Source organism: Pezoporus flaviventris, unplaced genomic scaffold, assembly GCF_033815535.1.
Source record: "Pezoporus flaviventris isolate CSIRO_AGI_PZ_B2104156 unplaced genomic scaffold, CSIRO_AGI_Pfla_v1 ptg000001l, whole genome shotgun sequence".
NCBI lineage: Eukaryota > Metazoa > Chordata > Aves > Psittaciformes > Psittacidae > Pezoporus > Pezoporus flaviventris.
Genome location: NW_026892549.1, coordinates 31199242 through 31222357, shown reverse-complemented (window position 1 = coordinate 31222357; position 23116 = coordinate 31199242). Strand labels below are relative to the sequence as shown.

At 40.4% G+C, this 23116-nt stretch overlaps 1 protein-coding gene across 11 annotated transcripts in view; it reads left to right on the top strand.

Moving 5' to 3' along the window:
• Positions 1-23116, top strand: part of ZMIZ1 (zinc finger MIZ-type containing 1) — a 344473-nt gene that overhangs the window by 294260 nt on the left and 27097 nt on the right. For 8 of the 11 annotated variants that reach the window (XM_061450341.1, XM_061450374.1, XM_061450321.1 and 5 more), the window contains 5 exons: positions 13752-13866; positions 16025-16242; positions 17656-17854; positions 18899-19189; positions 21252-21434. In XM_061450341.1, coding sequence (XP_061306325.1) covers positions 13752-13866; positions 16025-16242; positions 17656-17854; positions 18899-19189; positions 21252-21434 — 1006 coding nt within the window. Of the gene's footprint in view, positions 1-5524; positions 5955-13751; positions 13867-16024; positions 16243-17655; positions 17855-18898; positions 19190-21251; positions 21435-23116 lie in introns of those variants that run through there. The other 3 variants (XM_061450356.1, XM_061450410.1, XM_061450402.1) reach the window with 2 other exon arrangements.

Here is a 23116-nt window from a genome sequence, read left to right as displayed (position 1 = left end):
TGTTTTTCGTGTAGGGCACTTTTGTTAGTAAAGGATTGTAAGAACATGGATAAGGCTGAAATCCTTGTACATAGCTTCCATGGTAGCATAAGTAATGAACTTTTGTGTTAGAATGGAGCTGGGGGACATCTTTGTACCTGTCCATTTACATGAAGTCCACTATACAAATGTGCCTGTCTGGAAACCACTTCTGGTTTTGGGTCGGTTATTTTTCTCCTTATTTTTATTGTATTCATGGGAAAATTATGCAAATGCTATGTCTTTTATTATAGCCGTTGAGAATGAAGTCCTTTTTTGTAGCATAATACAGTATCAGTGGCTTTTCAAAGTACCTGGATTGCCACATTTTTCAGTTGGTCGATGGTAAACACACACACAAAACCCCAAACAAACAAAATAACAAAGACAAAACCCAACCACCTTCTGTTCTAAAATAACTTGTTCTTACACCTGGGAGAAGCTTTGTAGAAGCCAAGGTGAAATTAGCGGCCAGTCTGCGGAGAAAGTGTGGTGCAGAGTATACGCTCTCTTAGGTGTAGTTTTGTAGTTTTTAGATGCCTGATTCTCATCTGACCTTTTAGCCTCTGTTCCCCTGGAGTCTATAAAGTAAGGATGAAAGCACTGGTATGTCTCACAGGGGCTGTGTGCTACATTACTTAGATAAGATAGGCACAACTCTTCTTTCATGGCAGTTTTTCACTGAAATTCTGTTACACATCAAAAAATAAACACTTTCTTCTGCTCAACATAAACGCCAGCATTTCTGGCAATACTGGCTTACCCTGTATTCTGCATGATAGTAAAATATCCTGTGCAGTATGAAACAGTCCCTGTAAGTTTCTCTTGAGTATTGCCCTTGAAATCCTTCACTGAGGGAGATGCTGAGAGTCAGTTCTAAATTACTGCTGTTTACCTATGAGATGCCCCTTTAGAAACATAATTCCTGTAGCATAACTTCATACCTATAATATCTGCAGCAGCCTCTCAGGGATTTGAAATACTTGCATCACTACTTCAGTGCGTGCTGTTATCTTGTCTGTAATTTAGCCATAACTGTGACTACTCAAAATCTCTGGAGTGGTACATTAGAATGAGACACCTCGTGACTCTCCAACTTCTTTTTCTCACTGGAACTGTTTATTTTCATGGATGTTTTATAATCAGTGTGTAAGGCAGTAGTGAAGAATAGGGTGAAGAATAGATTTTTCTGATTGCTTGAATTAAAAAGAAAAAAAAAGATGGAATGCTATTAAGTACAATCCCAGTGATAAAGCTGTTGATGAAGCAACGTTTGTATTTGCATTAAATTACATTTGGGTCAAAAGCTTAGTATTAAAGTTCACAGTATCTTATCTCTAATCCGCAAGGGTTTTGTATGAATTCAAATAAACAAGAAATTAATGTAACCTGATACTTCAAGTTTTGTGAAAGAATTAGATACTAAATTAAAACTACCAAGAGCATATTCAAGAACCTTATGTAGCTTAACACAGGCAATTTAGGATATGCGTCAGTTGCTGAATATCACTAGAAAAACCCCAAAAAACTTAACCTGTCATAGGACTATTTTGAGTACCTTCAGACAGAGCTTTTTCTGCAGTTGCTTTTACTAGCAACAGAATTACCCAGAACTCTAGTTAAGGACTAGAATTGCAATGTACCTGGTGCTATAGACTCACAGGTGCTTAGTCTCAAAGTTGAAACAGAGCTCAGCTATTTAAAATAAATTCTGACTCAAGAATGTACGACAAGAATCTGAATCTAAGGATTCATATTGAAGAAACTATGGGCACATACACTGGAGGGAATTCAGGCCTGGCCTATTTTTAGGGACAACCTTTTATTTTTAAAAAGTTAATTTGAGTTGTGGGAGAAAACTGAAGAAGACAGATCAAGGAGGGCTTTGACAATGATATTATTGGTCAATTGCACTTCCAGAGAACAGAATATATGCCATACAGAGATGTGCATGCATGCAACAGAGTAGGGGCTGTATCGTGCTAATTTCTTACAGTAGATCAAATTAAATAGTAGTTCAATATTATGGAAGGTGCTTTATGTATTGTCATTATTGGTTTATGTTCAGACAATTGCATAAATACCTGTTATTAATTAGACTTGTGTTACAAAGGTGCTCATTTTTAGTGTTTGGTTTTGTGCCTTTTTTGTTTCTATTTAAACTTTACTTACAGCTGAACTTTCAACATTGGTAGGAGCTCTTGGAAAGAATGGCAGTTCTCTGGCTGAATTTATGAGTGATTAGGATTGGTTCTTACATTGTTTGTTAAGGATCAGAAGTGATCTGGCTATAACACACCAGCAGAAACAGTGACAGAGTCTCTGAAAAGGTTGCTACCTTTTCAATTTTGCCATCATAGGCAGTTTTGACCAACAGTGATAGTCAATTTAAAAAAGTCTGGATGAGAGAAATGGTTAAAGTGAAAGGTCAGGTGCAGCATATACCACTTTGAAAACAAGCACGTTGTGTGTATTTTATACATCAGTTTGAAGTCAGGGATCACTTCATTGCTGCATGTAGCTGTGGCATATAGGAACAATCTTTGCAAAAGAATTCAAAACTCTTTAGGTGAAAGGTAAGATTGTTTCAAAGCCTTTTCATCTTTCTGTTTGTGAAGTTGTGAAATAAATATAATGAGGGACTGAACAGATGGTAAATCCTAATAAAAGAGAATATACCCAGTAAAGCAACCTGTATTACTCCTGATTCCGCAAGAGCAGCCTCTCTTTTTCTTCTGTCTCCCTTTCTGTCAAGAAATGTTAATATCCACCATCAAGAAAAAATAAGGGAAAAGTTTAGCGTCAAAAACTGTTTTTGCAGAAGTGCCCTTTCTTACAGAAAAAAAAAACAACAAACCCTCGGGATTTGTTCCAAACAGTGTGCTGATGCTCTAAGCATTGTAAAGACAGCGCCAATTGCTCTGAAGTACTGTCCCAAGACGTGTTTGCCCATCTTGTTCTCCAAGTGAAACCAGAGGCTAGTTTTAACGCGCACACTTACTATGAGGAGGAGGTGGAAGAAAACCTGTAAAGAATATTGAAGCAAAATGCAAATTATTAGTACTCCCTCATTAAAAACTGATAATGTGTGATCATTAGCTGTTAATAATTCAGCCTGTAATATTTTCATGTGAAAAATCTGTATTTCATTTTAGGCGACATGTTTGTGGTCAATTCTTGTGATAGGAGAGCATGAGGAACACCATCTCTGAAAATAGTAATGGGCAGTTTAACTTCTTTTCAAATACATACTCTTCACATGCTTGGTAAAAGGTGTAGGATAAAGATTGTCTTTTATTGTGTGTACAGCACCTTGCACAGATGTGAAAATAGGGCTTCTGCATTGATTAGAGAGTCAGTGCTATTGCAATACGAAAAATATTTAGTAACACAACCGCCATACTTCTGTCATTTTTTTTTTGTTTTGTTTCTAATAAGTACATGTAAGTGTTATTCTACATTTTTTCCTCTCTGATGTATTTACTAGATAAAACAGTTTAGGGGTTTGCTATGTTAATTTTTTTATTATTATTTAAAAGTTCCAGCTGATATTTTTCAAAATCCTGATAAAGACTAGGCAAATAGGATGTAAGGGATGTCTGCTGACTAAGGCAAAACCTGACCTTCACAGGCTTTTCCCTGTCTATGCTTGTTTTTAAAATACAGTAACTGACACCTCTGAAAAGACAGCTGTCATTCTCATGTTTGGAACACCCAGATCCTGAAAATGTCTAATTGATTGCACTTTAGTATTTAGCGATAACCACAATACTATCATGCTCTTTACATGAGGGCTGCTCTCAAAAGCAGATGATTTGTGTTGAGTGCAGGTGATTTTCCTCTTCCAGTGTTTTGGGAAGGTTCCCTCTGTCACTTGTTCTCAATTAAACCAGTTCATTCCTGATGGTGCTGGAGTTAAAAATCAGTCAGCTATGGCAACATCCCTAGTTTTTACCCATTTTGACTGTCAACATGGTAACTGTGTGGTGACACTGAATGACACTGAAAGCTATAGTTTGCCCAGGTCTTTGATGCAAAACTCATTAAAATCATCAAAGTCTTCTAACTGGATTGAGTACCTTTGGATGGGGATGACCAGAACTAAGACAATGCCCTTCAGCCACTGCCGGGCCAGGTCCGTGAGTGTGGTTTCACAGGCACAGAGGGCTGGGGGAGCCCGGGTTCAGCCCGGGTGGGTTCAGTGTGTGTAGCTGTTTGCTGGGTACCCGTGCTATGCTGTGCTGTTGGTTGCACTCAGCCTGCCTGCCAGGAGGTGACATGGCTTCTGCCCAGGGAGGGACTTACAGTCTGGCGACGTGTTCCATCTTCAGTTTAGTGAAAAAAATATCTGGCATAAATGATGGCAAATGCCTTGTCTTTTTTAAAGATTTCTGTTCTTTATGGTAATTTTCCAACAGGGACACAGATGTGTATTTTGTCTAAAACCTTGTATTTTTCTTGATGTCTTTTCTTTACACGCATCTGTCATTCATTCAGTTAGATGAAAATGTGACCCTCCACAGGATTTCCCTGCAAATGTCTTACAAAAGGAGTAAATTCCCGATACGATTTTGTCTTTATTATTATTATTCCTGCTATTCCCATACACCTGGGTTCTTAAGTGTCTTTAGTATCGAAGTGGGAAGAAAATGAAATAGTCATTGATATTTGCAGTGATTTCTAATGCAGTCTTTTCTAATGGTTTCCCTAAAATAAAATTGGTTAGAGATTCTTGCTAAAAAAAATCTGCGTTGTTTTCGCTATTGATGACAACAAAGCCTGCTCGGTAGACAGAGCACATCAGCGACCGGTGCAGATGGGTCTCTGACATTAACTAGATACTGGCAGTGCCGTTAGCAGGAATCGGAGGTTTCTTCCCGTGAAAGGGCTGTTGTAGGAATGAGGAACAGCACGCCAGCCGGGGCATCTTCCGGCATGTCCTCATCTCCTCCACGCTGGGAATGCGGGGAAGGTACCACAGTCTGTTTATGCTCTCCGTTCCCACTTACCACGTCAGGGGAGATACGATGTGATGGTTTGTTTGCCCGTGTCACTGTGTCAGCAGCAGCATTTCCAAACAACTTTGACAGGCAGAGTGTCGGAGACGGCTCGGGAAGACGTTTCTCAGATCTGCTCTGTACGTGCCACCGGGCGCAGACGTCCCTCGCCGGCGAAGGCATTTGCCCGGGCTCCCCCTTCCCTGCCTTGCCCTGCCCGCCCGCTCCGGGCGCCGCCGCATGGCGAGGGGCTGCGCGGCGGCTGCCCGCTGCAGCCCACTCCCGTCCCGTCAAGTCCCGACCCGACCCGACCCGACCCGCCCGTGTCAGCCTCCGGCGCTGCGGGAGCCGCTGCCGCCCTGTCCCCGGCCGCTGCCAGCGGCACCTGCTGCCCGGCAGAGCTCGCCCCGCTCCCCTTGTCAGCCCCGGAGCCACCAGCCCCGCGAGGTTCCAGTGAGCTGAGGCGGTGCGCTGCCCCCTCCCCTCCCGCCCTCCGCCGCGCCTCTTGAAGAAAGCAGGTTTTTTTTCTGTTGTCGGGGAACGTAAATCAGCTTCATCTAAAATCTCGGAAGTGCAAGTCCATCAAATCTTCCTCCTAGGCGCCTGCTACACCTTGCGTGAGTCAGACTGCAAAGCTCCCGGTGCCCTTCTCGCTGTGCGGGGCTGCTCGTGTTTCCCTCTGTCTCAGAGGCAAAAGCAGAAGTGGAATCTGCTCACGCTTACAGCGGTTCCTTCCCCGGTTGTTGTAGCAGTCGCTGACCTCCAGGCACTATGAATAAACAGCAAAGCTGGGAACAAAAGGAGTCTTCTGGCTGCCATTATCTCACATTAACATAGCAGACGCGCTGCGGTGTGAACAATGCGAGTCTCATTCGCCGATAATCAGCGAGTACCCAGGCATTTGGATTACCAAGGCAACAGGCAATGGTAGAATACTGGGTGGGTGTGTTTTTTATTGTAAAGGAGCAGTCGGATATGGAAACCCAGGTATATTGATAAAGCAGAGTAGAAAGAATGCCTGGTGGCAGGGGGGGACTAAGGGCTTGGGGTTGCATTCCGACACACGTGAGATAAATAAGACATGGATGAAGCAGGTCTGTGATGTGAGATGCAATAAAGATTAAACTGCATTTGTCAAGCTGAAAACGATCATAAGATAATTTCAGCATTTGGGAAAAGGTAACAGGTGGCATGTTAATAGCAGGGCTGTTACCGGTGGATTTTGTAACTGTAATCTGGGCTGTAGTAACGCGCTGCATGGTCTACTTGTGTGACAATAGAACTGGGTGTGATGCTTTAATCTTTTTTCCTTTGATCAGATGGATTCTCTAGTCCCAGTGTCAGATGATGGTAACCCGTTCTACTGCTTCTGAGGCTGGAGCAGGTCTCAGTAGAGTTTCTGTTTCTTATGCTTTACGTACATAGCTGTGATCGTTTTTTCCACATGGACAGGAATAAGTTGTGTTATCACTGCGTGTATCTTTGCGTGCGTGCGCACACACGTGTGCATGGACATATCTGAAATCTGTAGCATAGCAGGGTTGTGTGTGTATACAGGGGGCTGTGGGTGTGTGCAGCTTCAGAAACTTCTGAATTGATCTAATTATTTGGCCTGATGCATTTTTCTAATTCCAGGGGTTAGATTAAGATGCACTAACTCTAGCTGAGCAGCGTGGTACTTTGCAGGCATAGCTCTCTAACTGATGTGACTGGGTGTAGAGTGAGGCAGGCGCCAGGAAGCAGCAGCAAGCATGCCACAGCCTGACCCGTAGCAACCCAGTGTGAAATGGAAGACAGCGACCCCACCTCGTGCAGTCATAAGTCATCCAGGCCTCACAGGCCTTGTCGGGACTATGAAGACAGAGTTCAGGGCTTTCAGTTTTCAGAGGTACTTTGTATCACCTGCTGATCTGCCGGCTGGATTTTGCTGTCTCAGCCTCCACGGGAGCAAATGTATTGTGGGTATGTGTGTGGCTGCATGAATGGTTGTTGTAAAAGTGTGTGTTGATATTTAAGAGAGCAGAGGCAGGGGGTGATAGCCACCTGCTTACTGCAGGTGCCACCCAAACCACAGCGCTGATAAATGGCTTGCTGCTTTCACCCTTTGGCTGCTTCACCTGCATCTGCTCATCTAGAACAGGTTCTGAATTCTTCTGTGTTTTCAAATGGTTTGCCAGAAAACAGCTTTCCTTCTTTTTACAGTGAATTACGAATTTTCTAACAGCTGTCAGTCTTCTCTTCAGTCTACATAGCTCATAGTACAGGCAACATCCAGTACCGAAATGACACTTGAGGTAATTCTTGATAGGGAAGGACTAGTTATGGAGCCTCTGGGTGTTTGGACTTGAGAGAATCAAAGCTTTCCAAAGGAGTAGAGAACATACTTACATAGTTGGAAAGAGTAGAGGGAAACAACAAACTTGAGAAATTGGGGGGGGGGGGGGGGGGGCGGGGAAGATATGATAATTTTTGAAGCTGTATATTTTCTTTGTAAGATCTGAATGTTTGGAGTCACGCCATTAAGAAGCAGAAGGAAATAAAATCTCACAGAATGCTTCCAAATTGGCTTTTTTCACTTTTGCATGACATAAAAACAACCAGTGATTTGGATGGGACTCTGTCTTATGTGTTTGTTTAGTGAAATACATGATGGAGCCTCAATTTATTCCAATACAATTTAAGCTTCATCAAATGTTACTACAGTTTGAGGAAAGTATGCATCACATAGGCAGCATCAGTCAAAAGTAAATTACTGCTAGCCGTTCAAAGCCAGTATGAATATACAAACTTCCTACACTACCTTCTTTTTTTTCTCATCTTTAACATAAGCACCTTAGGATACCTGTACACAGCAACATCAGCTTTTAGTTTGCTTCATGTCAGTGTGTGATGTACACAGGTAGTTATTCTTTTGTCTTTGTATTTCCTTGCTGACAGTAAGTGGCCTTCCTGCTCTTCTTACACAGCTCTCTCCTTGCACTGCCATATTCCTTTCTGAGAACAGAGAACAGATTGTGTAGAGTGGTTTCTACATCTATAGAAAACACAGCACAGAAGGCCAAGGGATAACTTTGTTAAATTTTGTGTTAGGAAATTTTTTAATAGTACTGTGTTTTAATATCTGTTAACTAGATGAAAAATCTATAATTGAGTTGAAAAGCTTTGGCCAAGCGCTTTAGCAGTATGAAGAGGGTGCATGTATTTCAGCTGGTGAAGTTTTGTTCCCCTGGAAAAAAAACTCGATGAAAAATGAGAAGTGGTTTCCTTTTGAATGTCCAAGGTTTTTAAAAAGAAAGCAAAAGCAGATCTGTGAAATGTTTTTGATTGCCAGCAAGCAGAAACAAATTTTGGCTTTCGGGTGTCATACTGGGTTTTTGGTTTGGTTGGTTGGTTTTTTTTTCCAAGTTGGTAGTCAAGGCCAAGGGTATTTTCAGTGGAAATTTGACCAGAAATTAAATTTAAAAATCAATAATCGATTTGGTTGGTTGTTTATTTATGAATAGATTGCTGGGGATTCCTATTTTATTGAATTGGGAAAAATTAGCTGAAGTCCTTCCTGGAGCATTAGTGTTGCAGGAAACTGCCAAATACTATTCCATCTGTTCTTGAGATTTTATTTTTAAAGAAGTTACTAGGTTTTGTTTACACTGATTATGAAAATTACAAAAATGTGGTGAAATTCATGCCTGTTCCATAACATTAACACACCAAAAAAGGCAGTTCAAATCCAGTATTTGCACTGCACCATGCAAAACAGTCTTTTTCTTAAATAAGAATATGCTTAAAATAAGTTTATGGTGGTGCCCTAATCAAGAAGGTTTGCTAACCAAATCCGTATTAGTAATTAAAGCTATGTGAGCGATGTTCATTTGAGAAATCCAAGTAAAACAAAATCTAAACCTGAATGAAGAAAGCTAAGCTGCCTAACTTGTAAGGCAGTATGGGCATGAAACACTGGTATTGGTGCTACAGTTACCCAGGGCTTTATTTCCTGTTCTGTTTGTGGGATCTGTGATATTTTCCCACTGCAGACAGATGAGGTTTTAGGGTGAAAAGAGAGATGAGGCAGAAGCAAGGAGCCTTGTTTGGAAATCGCTGTTTTAGTTTGTATTAAAGTAGTGTCACCTAGAGGCACCAACAAAGAATACAGCCAAGGGGTGCTGGGCACCCTGAGCACGCGCACGTCCAGAGGCACTTGCAGAGGCAAATCAAGGTGCAGACACAGAGATGCTGACAGGCAAGAACAGTAGCCCTGGGTTTGGGCTGTATTTGGACCGGTCTGATTTTTAGCTGTGTGTAACTGCAAAAGAATGTTTGGCCTGGGTTAGATCTCTGGCACCCCACTCCTTGTCATGAGATGCTGTCCTCTCTGTGTGGCCATGGGTGACAAAAGAAGACATGGGAGAAATGATAACCAGCATCGCACTGGCAGTTACCTGCTTATCTTGGTGTCAGCTGAAGATGTTATGGTAGAGCCAGTAGATTCCTTTAGAAATAGAGTTAGTGGAGTCCATTACGACTGTGTGGACTCTGCATGTGTCCAGCCAGGTAGGATGACTGTGCTTCAGAAGCATTAAAGACCCCTGCAAAACTGTAAAGCTGGCTTGAGGGTAAGCTACAGAAACTAGCCAGCTAGCCTCTGAAAGCCCAATTATGAGAAACTTGATACCAGTGCTTGGAATGAAAAGGGCTTTTGAGAAAGCCAACATCTGGTGCTTTTCTGCAGTAGTTGATAAATTTTCAATGCTTAAAACAGCGATAGATGCTTTATAAAGGTAGTCTTTTAGACACCTGGCTTTCTTAATAAGCCGTGTGAAAAAAATCACTGGTAAAAGGTATAATTCCATTTTTTACCCTCCTCCACAGCGTGTAAAGTACCAGTGCTCTAGGGATGCATACTTTGCTAAACCATCTGTATCTCTTCTTCCTCAAGCAACAAAGACATGTAAACATGAGTATCAGATACACATACAATTGCTTTAATGACAATATAAACATATTTAAAATACATCATTTTCAAATAATGCCACAAATCTTGTATAAATGACAGTAATTGACTAGTATTAATTTACTATACGGAGCTCACTTTTTATTAAGCAACTTCTACAGCCTGTGTCTGACATGAAGGCCGTAACTGTTCCAGAGAGGCTGGATATGCACCTGGTTCTGTTTTCCTAGTATTAGGGATTCACAACCTCATAGTTTGAGAAATTATTTCCTTCCATCTCTCCCTCTTTGCTCTATGGCTTCCTCTGCTGCTTGACCAATAATGCTGACCAGTAGTATGTATAGGTTCATTAACACTATTATAAATTTAGTCAATATTCTTCTATTGGACCCCAGCTGAGCCCAAACTGACTCACTACCCTCCAGGGTGTAGTGAGAGACTTAATTACCCTTGTACCGTTCAACAGGAACAATGTCATGGGCAACATTTTGCTGTGGCTGGAGAGGTTGAAGCTTCTTTCACTATTGGCTGCCATTTTCAAGTTTAAAGAAGGGGATTTCAGGATAATTCACAGCTCTGTATAATAACAGCAGAAAGTGAGTGCTCTCTTGCAAATGAGAATTGGATTGGTCATGTTTCATTACAGTATTTATATCGATTTTCCTTTGATGGTGGGAGCACTCCTTTGGGTTGTCTTAGGGCAGAAATGCAAGTTGAAAGAGCAAAGTGGAGGGACAAGTAATCCTTAGTTAAGCATCTCCTACTGTCTGAAACCAAAGAAGCCTTCACACAGTGGAGGAAGGGTGGGTATTGTATCCAGTATGGCAAAAGTCATACTCAAACGAGTGTGTAATTGATGATGGGCCAGAGTATCATTCTGGGGGTGTGCACTGCTAGAATGCTGTGTATTTCTCATTGAAGTAACTAAAGGGAAGATTGAAGTGAGTCTAGTGCAGTAATTGTATAATAGGGTGTGTGTAAGCTGATATTCTGAAAGGCACATATATCACTATGCCAGTGTTGCCATAATTTCTGCTATTAGTTTTGTCTGTGATTTAAGGCCAAGTCCTGTGTTGGATCATGTGATAGTCATGTGATTTAATGTAAACAATGACTATTTTAAACAAGTCTGTACCTGGTCATTTTTTCTGGCTTTCATGTGTTATACTGGGTCCTGTGCTGGGGGCTTTCATTGTATGTCAACAGTGTGGTTTCTTGAGTTGTTTTAACAATAATATAGTAAAAATGGAGTGATTCACTCTTCTTTGTAATTAGGTGAAGTGATTGTGTAGTCTTTGAGAACCCAGTACAGCTTTCCACTAAACAAATGCTCTGACTCCACCATTAGAAACCATGGATGAGTAATATATGAAATCTCTTCTGTGTACTGTAAAGGTGAGAAACGGGTCCAAGGAACATGCTTTGGAGGCGAAGAAAGTGTAGAAATAGTTATAACTTCTTAACAGCAAGCAGACTAAGGCATCACTAGCTCGAAGTTTGAGAACCTTTAGCAACTTTGTGGTTTGACTCCTGCCTGTCATTACCCTTCTTATTTACTCCTACACTTGCAAAAGGTTTACCTTGTCCTTTAGATTTTGTTACCTGTCCCCAGTGCATCAATGGAGAATAGAGAGGAACGGCTGCAGAGTCCTTTTGCTGCTTATGTCATGGAGAGAGCTTCTGTGTAGTCATTGAAGTATACAAACACTCATATGTACCATAAATATCCAAACAAATCAGAGCAGGCATCATCAAAAGCAGTCAGAGAAGGAAGTAAAGTAGGAGGCATCATTCAGAATAGGAAAAAGAGGAAGGCTTAATAGCAGTCACAAATTCTGGGTTAGTCATCATTTGTCTCCATGGTGGGTGGAGGGGACCTGCTGAAGCATTGCATCACTTGCAGATATTAGTCGCTGAAGCTATTGTCTGCACCTCTGAATGAGAGGAGCAAGATTCTCAGCCTTCTAAGAGAAAATCTAGTAAGAAAAGTGGGCTAGAAGGACTTACTGATTGAAAGGTGTTAAATATGCCCTTATTCACACATTGTTTTATATGGATGCTGTCAACATAAACATTGTATGTCAAGCATATTACAGAGACTTACTATTTTTGGTTAATTTTCCCTAATTATTTGTTAGAGGAAATTATTCTTTTCCCTTTTTTTTAATCAATGATGGGGTTTTTGTTGTGTTTTGTGTGTGTGTGTGTGTGTGCGTGCATGATTTTATTGCTTAATTCAATTTGGGTATTTTGAAATAGGTCAGTTCAGATTCACGGTTATGTTCTATTATAGTGCTGTTGTGCTCACACAGCATTATGGTATTTGAAATTTCCTAGTTGTTTCTGAAATGTATTCACTGTTTCATTTTACCTTATACAGTTGCTGATGCTGTTATTAGATTGTTACTTGGGACATACTTTTTATCACATGTGTGCACGCTCTAAGCAAAGCAATTCCTATTCCTAAATGATCTGCATGAGGTGTTATAAACAACCTAAAGAATGAACACATGGGTAGTCCTTGATTTTTGGCTCACAGCACAGGAAGAAGAAGTGGTCCAAGCTTTGAGTACTGTCTGGGAACATGGGAGAGTCAGCACCCCAGTCTACCACAGCCCTTGTTTTGTAGGGCTTTGGCAGGTTGGTTGTCTCGCCTTGTCTTGTATGAATTGATTGTTTGGCACTTCACAGTGCAGGCCTTGAAGAATGTAGATAAAGCACTCACAGAGCCTTTATAGTGGATTCTTTAGGCAGGGTAGCCCTGTGCAGTGATAGCTGGTAGTCCAAGCAAAAATGCAGTTCTCAATTATAAAATACAAGTAAGTGGCATTTGAAAATGAGACAGCAATGTGTGTGTGTGTGTGTGTGTGTGTATTAAATGGTATATATATATATATATAGATGATGAAAGATCACGTGTGTGTGTATTTGAACATATATGCAAATAGAAATCTAATTTACAAGTTAATAATATGAGAACAAGCAAATTTCAAGTGGAATATATTTTACAGTTCTTGGATTAATAGTTCCTTTCACTGGATTTAGCATATATCATTAATTACACTAGACGCATGCCTATCCTGCATTCATTTTGAAGCCACCAATGCTTTCGTGTGAAAAGAACTATAAGAAATGCTTGCTTGTATCTGTGGACAAAGCTAATGGAAAAACCCAATCTTCTCGACCATATATTTATCTGAAAGATGTGTTCTGTATCTGCAGTTGATTTTCTAGAATGCTGATTAGCTGATACTGTTTTTGGCATGCGGCTTATCCATCGTGTGGGAGAACACTATCTGAATTTCAATTTACTTTTCCAAATGATGGTGAACTGCTATTGCTTTAACGGCTTTTCTGGCCATGTGGGGACCCGGTGCAGACAGTGGAGCTGCAGTCTGGTCTCAAAATCTAATTGAATTGATAGGAGCCAGTTGAAGCAGTGATTGTTAAAGAGCTTGAGATGGATGGCAAAAAATAAGTGATTCTGAGCAACTTGCTTAGTTGTTTGAAACTCTGCTGCTAGGTTTATTTTCACTTTCATTGGTAACATACCTTATGGTGAAAGCCCTGTCTTTAGTATACCTAAAGAATTCATTAGTTCTGTGTGGTTTCGATATGGTCATGTTGGTATTAAAAAAAAAAAAAATTATACTTGTGAAAGTACTAGGCTAATTGAAGGAGGAGTGGAGAGTTAAGATAATGTCAGGTTTTAATCCCTTTTCCCTGCCAGCAACTTGCCAGTGTTTAAACTTTCAGAATCTCACCCTCCCAAACATTTGTTTTTGCAGTGATGGGTCTTTCCCTTATGATTCTGTTCCCTGGCAGCAAAATACCAACCAGCCTCCAGGCTCTTTGTCAGTGGTCACCACAGTATGGGGTGTGACTAACACCTCTCAAAGCCAGGTAAGCTTCCTTTTTATGCTCCCTCCCTTCTAGATACAGGTTTTCACTAATGTGTGCAAATAGGAAGGGGTTTTGGAAGATTCTCTTGGGGTTGATAAGAGTGTCTTTGTTGCATATGGTGCATTTTTTTCCAGTGGTCTCCTCTTTGGAAGCATCGAAGGAGTTGTTTGAAAGCATGAGTCAGTAACTCCTTTAGCTGCATGCAAATGTCAGGCTTGGGTTTACCGCGTATTTTGCGCTGTATGGTTTCAACACTAAAAGCATGATCTTGAGATAGTACCAAACTTCTTGGGAAATTCAGATTTAATTGGAATAGTTGTTTTATAAAAAAAAAAACAAAACAACACCAAATTCTAGCTAGATTCACCGAATGACAGTTATTGTTGATTTTACCTGGGGTTGTGTCATACTTGTGGACTGGTGAAATCCTGTGCCAGCTCTGCCCCCACACTGAGATGCTAACTACCGACTATAGGCTGTGCTCTTTTCAACCTCTCCTGTTAATCCAGCCTTACTTTAAAACAATATTTCAGTATGCATTGGAGCAAAGGCATGAGCTCCTGGCTTCCAGGTGAGACCCATACTTAGCGGATTTTTGTTTGGTTCTCTCCACTCTCTTTTTCTTCTGCAATGTGTATTGAATTATGCTACACAAAAAGAAGCAGCTTTAATGAAGGAGATGCTGATTTTTTGTGACAGTGTACTCTCCAAAGGATGTGGTGCAAATCAAGCTCTCAGGTAGTCTTTTCTTACACTGTAGGTGAAGGGATCTAAACACATCAACATCTTTAATAAGTACATAAGTCTAACTTGTCTTTTCTACCTTTTTTAAATCAAGTGATATTACATCCAACACAAAATTTTCTGTGTAATTGTTTTTATTATTTTAATCTTGGTCAGAAAAATAAAACCAGAATTGTTATGGATTGAGCCACTTGAAATTATTCAGGGGCCAAGTCATACAAATACTCACATGACAGTTATGTAAGCATTGGCTGTGGCAAAATCTCTCTTCAAAAAAATAGAGAGGAAACAGTTACACAGATCTGTAACATTGTTTATTTTTGTTGATTTCTTTTTAGCGCCTTAAAAGAAAAGATATCCCATTTGGGAAAGAAACACCTGAGTAAACAGGTGTTTCTACAGTCTATACATTGGCCGGAAAGTGGAAATACAGTTTCCTCTGAAAATCTTTCACACTTAAAAAGGCAAAAGGAAAGAGGGGGACATGGGGGGGAAGAGTCAGATTTTTGTTCTATCCTAAAACACTGTAACGTTACTTGAATTCTTTGTGATACTTCAGAGGAACATGCAATAAAAGGGGGGGGGGGGGGGGAGTGCTATGGTAAAAAGAAGAAAATGGTTTTTCAGAATCACTGCAAGAGAAGGACGAAACTCTGGAACGTGAAGTTTGGTTGTGGTTGTTCAGAACAAGTTAAAATGAATGACAGGGTTTCCATTAAGTCTTCAAGTTCCCCAAGGGAAAAGGCATTGGCCAGGATCACTGATTTCCTTCTGCAAATTCCCAAAACTGAAATTTGGTCTTGTGCAAAAATCACTGTATTTTTTCCCAAGGAGAAGACAGATTTCCATGTAGGTGATGCATGAACAGCCATATTTACATCTCAAAGGAAATCATAACAGTTTTGGTTCAAATGGAAAAAAAAAATGCTTCAAACAAGCAAACTAAGTGCTTTTAAAAACAGAATAGGGGACACTAAAATACATTCTTTCACAATTCTACATCTGTAGTACCATTTGCAGTATGCCCATGGGACTGAATATTTGCAAATTATTTTGAAGTCCTACATCCAGAAAAAAAAACCACAAAGGCATTTACTTAATCAGATGAAGTCATCACAAACAGAGCATGGTTCTAGGAGGTCTGTGTAGTAACTTTTTTCATAAGCACATTAGTTTGGGTTCCCTCTAGTTAAAAATCTGTGAAGGATAATTAGAGATCAGAAACTCTTGTTTGTTTGGAATGGCAGAAGAAGAAATCACCAAGAATGTGCACCTAGACTTCATAAAGGTGTATGCTTACTGGAGTTCAGAGTACAGGGTGATTGTATTTTAAATTATTGATTGCAAAAAATCAACTTAATTTGCTTGAGGTAGTTCAAGGTACAGCCCTTTATTCTCATGTTTGTCCTCACAGGTGCTGGGAAATCCAATGGCAAATGCTAACAACCCTATGAACCCAGCAGGAAATCCCATGGCTTCTGGGATGACTACCAGCAACCCTGGTATCAATTCCCCTCAGTTTGCTGGACAGCAGCAACAATTTTCAGCCAAGGCAGGCTCCACTCAGCCGTACATACAGCAGAGCATGTATGGGCGACCCAATTATCCTGGAAGTGGAGGCTTTGGTGGCAGGTAAGATTTACTTGTGTGAGGTGGGAAATGGATGTAAATCATTGATGAAGCTTGTTTTAGTGGCCTGGCAGAAGTATCTTGGGCTTATTTTAATTATATAAAGTCTCAGTAGCTATTTTATGCTGGTTAACTCAAGTGCATGCTGCTTTTACAGCTTCAGAAATCAGCTACCCAAACTGCAGTAAAATTCATCACAGTAAACAGAAATGGCTTAAGTCAATCAATTAGCTTTAATAACCCCCCAAAATAAAGTTTTAATTAAGAGAGATTGTTAAACAAACCACACACTTAGGAATGATTAACATTTAATAAGGCCAGGATGTGAAAGGTATTGATGGTATAATTTCTACATGTGCATGGAGGAATAAACTTGTATTAGGCAAAGTAGGTTCCAGTGCATATTTCTGGCCATATACTTACTCCACAGTAGGAATTTGAAAAGAATTGGGGGTGAAGATGTTTCTTAAGAGAGAGATGGTCAGGCTGTATATTTTTTTCAGGGAAGTAAATGCTGCATTAGTGAAATAAGGCAAAAACTAATAGCCTGGGGTTTGTTACATTTTTACTTTCTGTGTCTATGCTTTGTAAACAAGGGTGGTAAGTGCACTTAGCTGAAACCACTATTTATGGTCCCTCTGCAAAGCCTGCCGAAAAGGTTGTTAGCATAGTCAGTCTAGTGTGAAGAATAAAAGCCTGGGACACTGAGAACATCTCTTTCCCTTCATCTCTGCCACTGATTTACTGAGTGACCTTGAACAAATCAGAAAGTTTCTTTGGCTTTGTATTAACATCTCTAAAATGGGCACAGTATACTGGCTCATATTTATAAAAATGGTTGATGTCTTGGAGTGTGAAAGGCATGGTTTAGCTTAATTTATCTTATGATCAATAGGAGAGCCTGGTAGGAACTGCAGAATACACTGTATGGGATGCAGTAGAGCTGATTGCATTGGGGCTCTCCTGTCCTTTCTGCTAAGGGTCAGGGAAGAGCACTTACGATGCTGGCAACACTTGGTGTAATTCACCACTGAGACAAATGAGCACACTGTAGGGAAGAAAGCTGTCTGTTCATGCCACTGTGCGATATACCCCTACACTACTGGGAAATGAAGCGTGCATTAACTTCCAGGATTTCAGTTCAGCTTCACAGTAAGCTACAGATCTGCAAAGCAGAACACTGCCGCTGAAATTACTGATGGTGGGTCCTTGCAATCCCAGTGGCTATGACTGCTACACCTGAGCAACACTTGCATTTCATATACACACCTCATGCCTTGTCCTGCTGGCTTTCATTAGGTGTTGTACATGGTTTTGGAACAGTTTCAGATGAAGATCACACCAGTGTTAAAAAAAAAAATAATCACCAGGCGCATCTTAATTCTCTCTTTCTTTCTTTCCTTTCTTCCCTGTCAGTTACCCAGGAGGCCCAAATACCCCTGCAGGAATGGGGATCCCACCCCACACGAGGCCGCCAGCTGATTTCACCCAGCCAGCTGCCGCTGCTGCCGCTGCTGCAGTTGCAGCTGCAGCTGCTACAGCAACAGCCACAGCTACAGCCACTGTGGCAGCCCTTCAAGAAACGCAGAATAAAGACATGAACCAGTATGGACCGGTAAGGGAGTAACCCTCGCGTCTTCCTACCTGCCTGATATAGACCGTCACAGGGAATTGAGCTGTTCTTCTTACTCCCTGTTTATTAGGATGCCTACTCTATTTTTTTTATTACTTTTTTTTTTGTGCATGAGCATGGTTATAAATGCTGATGGGAAACTGCTGGAATGTGTGTATGTAGGTATGAGTTGATCTCCCATGTTTTTCCCACTAAATTGTAGAATCGTAGGATAGTTAGGGTTGGAAATAAATCCTGCCTAACTGTATTTTGTAGTTTGGAGATTGTCCCTTAAAAAAATCAAAGATTACCAGAAGTTACAGCTGCATCTGATGTGATGTATTATTGCTGCCTCTGCCAGCCTTTGAACCTTTAAATTTGAGTACCTGGTAAAGTGTTCCAGAATCTTAAAATAGGTTTGTTACCACTTCAGTAATTGTTTATTTTGCCAGCTACAGTTGGTTGGTTGGTTGATTTCCCCTTCAAACAAGGAAACAACAGTAGAAAAGGGATTTGCTTTTAACTAACATTGTCTGTGAGAACTGCTATGCGAGACCTGCATTTCTGGTGATCCATAGCCTGCAGCATGTCATGACTTCATGTAATATTTTTCTTAAAATAAACAAGGGTTTGATCAATTCAGGTTTTTCCCTCCTTAGCTTTTTTACCTCTCTGAGTCCTGATGTATATGGCCTCATATGCCAGGTGATGTAAAGAAGCACGCTTTAGAAATTGTAGCGTTGTGCTGTATGTACACAGCCAACTTCCTAACGTGTTTACCTTACAGTAATAACTAGTCAATTTAAACAAGCTAATTGCTCACCTTAGACTTACTTCTGTCTTCCTCTCTTATGCCTTCTACAATTCCAATTGAGTTGTTATAATTAACGTGGCTGCTCATCAAATGTTGGAGAACACTGACGGAAAATGCGACATAAATCCTCCCCTTCTTCCCTCCCCCAAAAGCATGTTCAGCTCCCTCCTCCCATTTTAAATGCATGTCGCATTTTATTCTTTTTTTTTTTTTTTCTTCTTCTTCCGTTGAAGGTTTGTTCCTCTTTCCAGATGGGTCCAACTCAGGCTTACAACAACCAGTTTATGAACCAGCCTGGTCCTCGTGGCCCTGCTTCTATGCCAGGCAACATGAACCCAGCAAGCATGGGAGCAGGAATGACACCTTCCAGCATGAGTGGGCCGCCCATGGGCATGAACCAACCTCGGCCTCCTGGGATGAGTCCTTTCAGCACCCATGGGCAGAGGATGCCTCAGCAAGCCTACCCAGGCCCACGCCCCCAGTCTTTGCCTATACAGGGCATAAAGAGACCATACCCAGGAGAGGTAATAAGATAAATTATGTTTTGTATACATTGTTTCCCTGTGTTGCAACATGCGTGTGGTGCACATCCCAGTAAGATAGGTACATCATTGTTCCAGCCTTGATAGGAATGCTGCCGTTAAAATACAAGTGGAAGCAGCTCTTTCTTTTTTGGGGTTGACCCTTGCTGTATTAGTCAAGATGACAGTCATTAAAACCAATGAAGACCCAAAATCAGCTGAGCCCACAAAACGTCACGTGAAGATTCTCATGCTAGATGGTGAATTCATAGACCATAAGTAGACTTCTTTCACAGACGTGGATTTATTTAATGTGACAACTTAGATGTTGAAGGTGAAATACTTCATTTGAGCCCAGTACATATGTGATCTGCATTTTATTGGGTGGTTTTATTGTTCTAAAGAGATACAAGGGTGGACATTGTATGAACACCAGTAGTGATAACATTTATTTTAAAGACCAATCGCTTTCCAGACTTCTTGAGGCTTATTTTTTATAGGCACTGAGATGAATATAAATCATGTTGAACTCAAATCCCTCTCTGTCAACATTTATCTGATATAAGTTTATTTGGAGTGTTCTCTCTCTTAAGTTCCCATGCTGTTATATGGGATCTGAGTGGCTTTGTAGACAAAATTACATTGCCATTGACTTAAGGCAAGACACTTAGCGTCAAAATTTAGACATGTAGACAACCAAAGATGTAGACAGAAAAGCCTTTGGATTTTAAAAAGTACCAATGCATTTTACTATTGAAATTGGTATGAATCAGGCAGTAGGTGCTTTCGAAAATCCCACCAACTCTCTCAGCTCTATATGCACCTAATTATCTTTACAAATCTAGCCACATTAGTAGCTTCAGAGGTAATTTGCTGGTGAAATTCTGTATTAAACTGAGACTAAAACAACAGCTGTAGCTTCAGGTGTAGAGCTTTGAATATTATGACATTGCCCTGATTATAATAATGGTAGTAAGACTTTCTAGAAAACATATAGCAAAGAGTACCACAACATGCAGAAAGTATAGCAAACATTTATTATTGGGCTACATGTCTTTCCTGATCTGCAAACTACTTTTTTTTAATTAATTAAAAAGTATTCAGAAATTAAAAAAAAGTGGTGTGCTTTACCAGGAGTTGCTTCTCTAGGATGGCTTTTCATACTGCTATTTACTCTACAATTAAGAAAACACAAAATCTGTCTTGTTCAGATAATTGTTACCTTGGGATTTCTTTTGCAGCTTCAGAAGCAGGTATTTCCTTGTAAGTGAATATGGTCATGTTTCCAAGAAGTCAGTGCTGAACAATACCCTAAATGTTACATGCTTTCTGGTCTGGAATTCTGCAGGTCTTAGAGATGCTATTTCCTTATTAGCTTTTGAAGGCTTCATTTATGGAAACTGCCTGTTAATCAGTTAATTTTTCAAATTGATACTATATTACCTCTAAAGTTCCAATTTTCATAACTTCAACTCCAAAACTGCAGCACAGTACTAGTTAGCACTAGCAGGGAGTTTATGACTAGTGGTGGCATCTCTTTAGTTGTTAAAGCCTTGCTGTATGTTCTAGCACAAAGCCAGGATAGCAGCTGTATTGAGCAGAGACACGTGTACAACACAGGTTTTTGCCCATTCCAGGGTATTTTTTTTTTTTATAGTACTTTTTGTGCTTCCATTCTCCATCTGGAAACAGATCCCCAGGGTTGGGGCTGGTAGCACTTGCAACAACACAGAGATTTTGTGAACACTGCATCTGGTTGTAATTCTGTTTTTTTCAAACACAGTGCCCTTTGAACAGCACTGCAAGGCTAAGTGTGTGTGTTAAGATGCACAGTTATTCTTATCCCACTTTGGTGTGTGGGATTTTTATGCTTTAGAGTGAGTATTCCCTTCCAGCCATCAAGGACCTGATTTAGGCAGAAGTGGCACTAAGTTGAGAAGTATGCACCCAGAGGGGTTTTTTGTTTTTTGTTTTGGCTCTGCTGTCGAATGTGTGCTAATAATCAATTTAAGACAGCTGCTTGCATGAAACATCTTTGTCTTCCTTAATCTCTGTCATGAAATAGCCGAATTATGGAAACCAGCAGTATGGACCAAATAGCCAGTTTCCAAACCAGCCTGGTCAGTACCCCACTCCCAACCCTCCAAGACCCCTTACATCTCCCAACTATCCCGGACAGAGGATGCCAAGCCAGCAAAACACAGGGCAGTACCCTCCTCCAACAGTCAACATGGGGCAGTATTACAAGGTAAGAATTTTCAGATTGTCTTGTTGCATTCCACTAGACATTTATGAATGAAGTCGCATGAATTATTTCATAGCTATTGCTTTTATGTAGTTAAAGGAAAGGGGAAAAAAAGCAGTGTTTTTACTAATGTTTGGATATCACAGGATCAAGTCAATCAGCCAAGTTGCATTCTAACTTCAGAGCAGTTAATAAAAAATAAAGAAAATTGAACAGTACTGGAGCTCATTAGAGGCTTTTACAAGGAAATGTTGGTTTTGCTTTAAAAATAGCATGTGAAAAAAAGGTACCTAATGAGATTCAGGTGTAATATTTTCACCTATTCATGGCACCCTGCAAAAATACAACTTTGGAAATTTGTAATAAACAAGGTCAGTGTTGCAGCATCCCATTTTCAGACCTACAGTGGTCACTGTTGGATTAAGCTAGTTCAAACTTAAAAGCTCTTCCATCTGTAGAATTAATCTTTCAACTGAAGTTTGAGTGACTTCCTCTGACTTCTCCCTCCCCTTTTCTCCTTCTTTTCCCTCTGTGCTGCTTGTTTTGAACAGGAATTAATATTGTTAAAATTTTGCCTAAAGCCTGCTTTATTGGATACATTTTGAGCACTTCATATTCTCCAAACTGAGTTTGTACTGAGGGCCTACTGAGGTTTGATGTCTTTGAATTGCACACAAAAGTGATCTTTTGCATACAGGGTACTCCAGTGAGCATAAAAATGCGGAGAACCATCAATGGTCTAGCCTGCTCTTAAAGCATTAGCTGTTGAAGTCTCTTAACTACTTACTGATCTCTAATGTGGGCTAAAGAATCTAAGTTGCACATTGGTGTTGAATTGGAATTGTTCCAGTGTCATTCACACACACAAAAAAAACCAAACCATTGAAAAAACAAAAGAGGAAACAACACTCTTTATTATAGAGTATCTGCTCTACCAAGCTGTCCACTGTGGTACCCAAAGGAGTGCTTCTTGCATCATGGCAGCTTTTGCAGTACACTGCCAGGAAGAACATGAGGAGGAGACAGATCCTCAACTGCTGTAATTCCAGTGCAGTCACTTATGCTAAAATAACAGCAGATGATCTCAACAGTCAAGTTTTTAAGTGACAGATTTTTTAATACATTTTGCATGTGTGTATTTGAGAATGAGTTTTAAGTTTTTTCCTTACAGTATAACTCTAACAGGAAGTCTGTGGTCTTTCCAATGCATCCTTTATTTTGTATCAAATAACGACTGTTCTGGAAACAGAAAATAAGAGACCTTGTTAACAAGGGAGCTCATCCTGGCTAGTGGAAAAATTCCAGCTTGCCACAGACAGGACCTGAACCTTCGGATTATAGTGATTGCGAAGATAGTAACTCTGTGCGTTAAAAAAGCAAAAATGGCTGGAAATGGAAATGCCCAGATTTCTTAGACACTTTAGAGTATCCTATGCTAGCAGTGCTGCATTTAGGTACAGAATCAGGTTTGAAGTCTTGATACTTTGGCTGGCTGTAAAGATTTTCGTCTGCTGACGCTCCCATGAATATGTGCTTATGGTACATGAGCTGTTACAAGAGAGTGACTTGAAATAGCAGTTTTGGTTAATGTCAGCTTCCTTCATTACTGGTTTATTCTGTTAACTACAGCCATCCCTTTAATTACAAGAAACAAAACCAACGATGTTTTAATACTATAGCTGCTA